This window comes from Mirounga leonina, unplaced genomic scaffold (genome assembly GCF_011800145.1).
Source record: "Mirounga leonina isolate KUSES-001 unplaced genomic scaffold, KU_Mleo_1.0 Mir_154, whole genome shotgun sequence".
NCBI classification, from domain to species: domain Eukaryota; kingdom Metazoa; phylum Chordata; class Mammalia; order Carnivora; family Phocidae; genus Mirounga; species Mirounga leonina.
The window spans coordinates 60,621,962-60,625,367 of NW_023270389.1; the positions used below are offsets into that span (position 1 = coordinate 60,621,962).

At 44.9% G+C, this 3,406-nt stretch overlaps 1 protein-coding gene across 1 annotated transcript; it reads left to right on the forward strand.

The window, feature by feature from the left end:
• The first annotated feature begins 922 nt into the window (after positions 1-922).
• On the forward strand, positions 923-2,171 carry BECN2 (beclin 2). The gene is given in 2 exon segments (XM_035011036.1): positions 923-2,037; positions 2,039-2,171. Coding segments are annotated over 2 exon segments (1,248 nt in total).
• Positions 2,172-3,406: the final 1,235 nt, after the last annotated feature.

Genomic DNA, 3,406 nt, shown 5'->3' on the forward strand with positions numbered 1-3,406 from the left:
TTGGATTTGTTTGGTTTTGGTGGATGGGTAATTAAAATGAGGTTTAGCCTTTAGCAATGAATATACTTTGCCATTCTATTCCCAAGGATGAATCAGGACTCGGAATTGACCATGACATTAAAAGCAGTTCCAAACTTATTCTGCTATTTCCCAATCCTTTGAGAAGAAGTATCAGGGTGAGGAAAGGCATACTTTGTATTTCCAACCATCACTCCAGGGATCATGGAGAAGCCCATGGGTGAAGGTGGCAGGAAATTAGGAGAGAAGTAGCTGGGAAAATGAGCAGAGGCTTTGGTGTCAGGTTAGGATGATGGGACTTTATTTTATGGTAAGATAAGAGCATAAAACCATTTTAAGGAGGGAAGTGCCATGATCAGAGCTTAGTTTATAAAGATTACTCTTTTTCTTTTTTTAAGATTTTATTTATTTATTTATTTGACGGAGACAGAGATAGCGAGAGCAGGAACACAAGCAGCAGGAGTGGGAGAGGGAGAGCAGGCTTCCCGCTGAGGAGGGAGCCCGATGTGGGACTCGATCCCAGGACCCTGGGATCATGACCTGAGCCAAAGGCAGACGCTTAACGACTGAGCCACCCAGGCACCCTATACAGATTACTCTTAAGATATGCCTTGGGAGTTTTAAAGGACAAAGTGAGATGATCAGATTTTCCTTTTAGAAAGAATCACTTGTCTAAAAGGAGCTAAAGAAGTCTTAGAGGTATCTAAGGAGGGTACCAATGTAAGGTTTTAAGTAGAAGAGTGACAAGATGAAATATGCATTTTAAAAGAATCACTACTCTAAAGAAGCTTAAAAAGGTATAAATGGCTAAGTGGGGAGCCAGAGGAAACTTGGAATCAGAGTAAGATCCAAGGCCTCCACCGTGTCCTCCATCTGCTTCATCTGCCGTGGCTGCAGGCAGCCCATGAAGCCGGATCAGTCCATGGGGACCTTGGGTCTCGAGACCACCCAAGAATCTGCAGCTTCCACATTCACCTCAGCTCCGCAGGAGCCAGGAGAAACCCTGGAGGGTGGCCCTACCTCCAAGGTAGAGAAGGACAGTGAAAAGCTCCAGGATGGTGCCTCCTGTTCTACCCTCCCTGGTGATGGCAAGATGTCAAGGGACAGTTCTAACAAGTTCATCTTGCTTGGAAAGTTTGACTCTGGAAGAACGCTCAATAATATCCAGAAGACTGCTAGGGACATTTTTGACATCCTCACTGGTGAAAAAGATATGGACAACCCCCTCTGTGAGGACTGTACTGACAAACTTTTAGAGCAGGTGGACACCTGACTCATTATTGTAGAATCTGAGAACCAGAACTACAAATATTGGATGGGGAGGATACGTGAGGAGGAGATGAAGACACTGCAGGAGGAGCTGGAGGGCCTGGAGCTGGAGGAGGTGAGACTGATCCAGGAGCTGAAGGAGGTGGAGAAGAACCAAGAAAGAATAGCAGAAGATCTTGAGGCAGCCTGGGCAGAGACTAAAATGCTGGACCAGCAAGATGAGCAGTACTGGAGGGACTATAGTAACTTGCAGTGGCAACAACTGGAACTGCAGGATGAGCTGAAGAGCATAAAGAACCAGCTGAGACATGCCCAGATCCAGTGGGGCTGGCTGAAGAAGACCAATGCCTTCAGTGCCACCTTTGAGATTAGGCATGATGGCCCTGTGGGCATCATCAATGGCTTCAGATTGGGCTGCCTCCCCACCATTTCTGTGAGCTGGAAGGAGATTAACATGGCCTGGGGCCAGACAGCCTTGCTGCTCCTTGCCCTGTCCAATAAGATTGGGCTGGAGTTTCAGAGGTATCAACTCGTCCCCTGTGGAAACCGGTCCTATCTGAAGTCTTTAACAGATGACCCTGTTGAGCTGCCATTGTTCTACATTGCAGCGCAGAGAACTCACTTGCATGTCAAATTTGACCAGGCAATGATGGCTTTTTTGGACTGCATGCAGCAGTTCAAGGAGGAGGCTGAGAAAGGCAAGTGGGGTCTTTGCCTGCCCTGCAGGATTCATGTGGAGAGTGGCCTAATCTGGAAGCAGCAGTGAGTACTATTCCATCAGAACCCATTTGAACACGGAGGAGCAGTGGACAAAGGCACTCAAGCTCATGCTTATAAATTTTAAGTGTAGTCTCGCTTGGGTCTCTTTAAAATATCAAGAATAACTTTTTCTTTTATGAGGGAGAGGGAGATTTTTTTTGCTTTAAAATATTTTATTTGTGAAAAGTAACAAATTGTAAAATTGAAAGATATAACATGCTTATAATTTTAAAAATGAATGGCAACCCAAGCATTAATTGTTCAGAGCAAACCAAAAGTCATTACTATCTTCCCCTGCACGTCTTTGTCCTCTCTTCCTTGTACTTTCCTCTTCCCTCCTTCCCCACCTTAACGAATATCCAAAATGGCAGCAAAGATTGAATTACAAGATGACCAGATTACTAGTACAAAAAAAGGATCAAGAGATGCAGAGGGAAAGTACTAGGGTGGGGCTGAGGGAAGGGGGGTTGTGAGGAGAAAGCTGGAGTCTTCATAAAAGTATTTGGGCCACTAATGTATGTAGTGGGACTTTTGCGGGGAGGGTGAATATTCAAAGATATATTTAAGTTTTTGCTGCAGTATATAGTGTAAACCCCTCCTTCATCCCTGAAAAGCTTTCAGTAAGTTTCTACATTTTCTTCAGTGATTTAAAATGAGAAGTGATACTGGGTTGTGCCATTATGTTGAGACTGACCTGGTGGGGGTGTGGCCAAAGAGGACTGGTAACGTCTTGGCTCATAGTTCAATCTAATTATCAGTTGAGAGTCATCAGGTGAACCCTTACAGAGACCTGATGATTTAAAAGTCAGCAGTGGGGCCACCTGGGTGGCTCAGTCAGTGAAACACCTGCCTTTGGCTCAGGTCATGATTTCAGGGTCCTGGGATTGAGCTCCAAGTTGGGCTCCCTGCTTAGGGGAGAGTCTACTTCTCCTTCTCCCTCTGCCCCTCCCCCACACTCATGCTCTTGCTAGGTTGCTTTGTCAAATAAAATCTTTAAAAAAATAAAAGGAGTCGGCCAGAGAACTTTTTAGAAATGCAAATTGTATCGTATTTTTCACCTGCTGCTTCATTGCTCTCAGGATAAAATTCAGCCCTGGGTCCCTCTGTGTCTCTCCAGACTCACCTCAGTTCTTCCAGCACCTTCTTATTCCACCACGTGCTAAATCCAAACTTCCTCTGCCTTTTGCCCAAGCTCTTCCTTATGTGTCAGGGTCTTTTAACAAAACTAAAACTTCCCGAGAGCTACTTTAGCTTTGTAGTCTAGTTAGTGCCTAGAATAGCACCTGCCTCATATATACTAAGCATCTATAAATAGAAGTCATTGTGGAAAATGAGAAAAGGGAGGTGATTAATTTGTCAC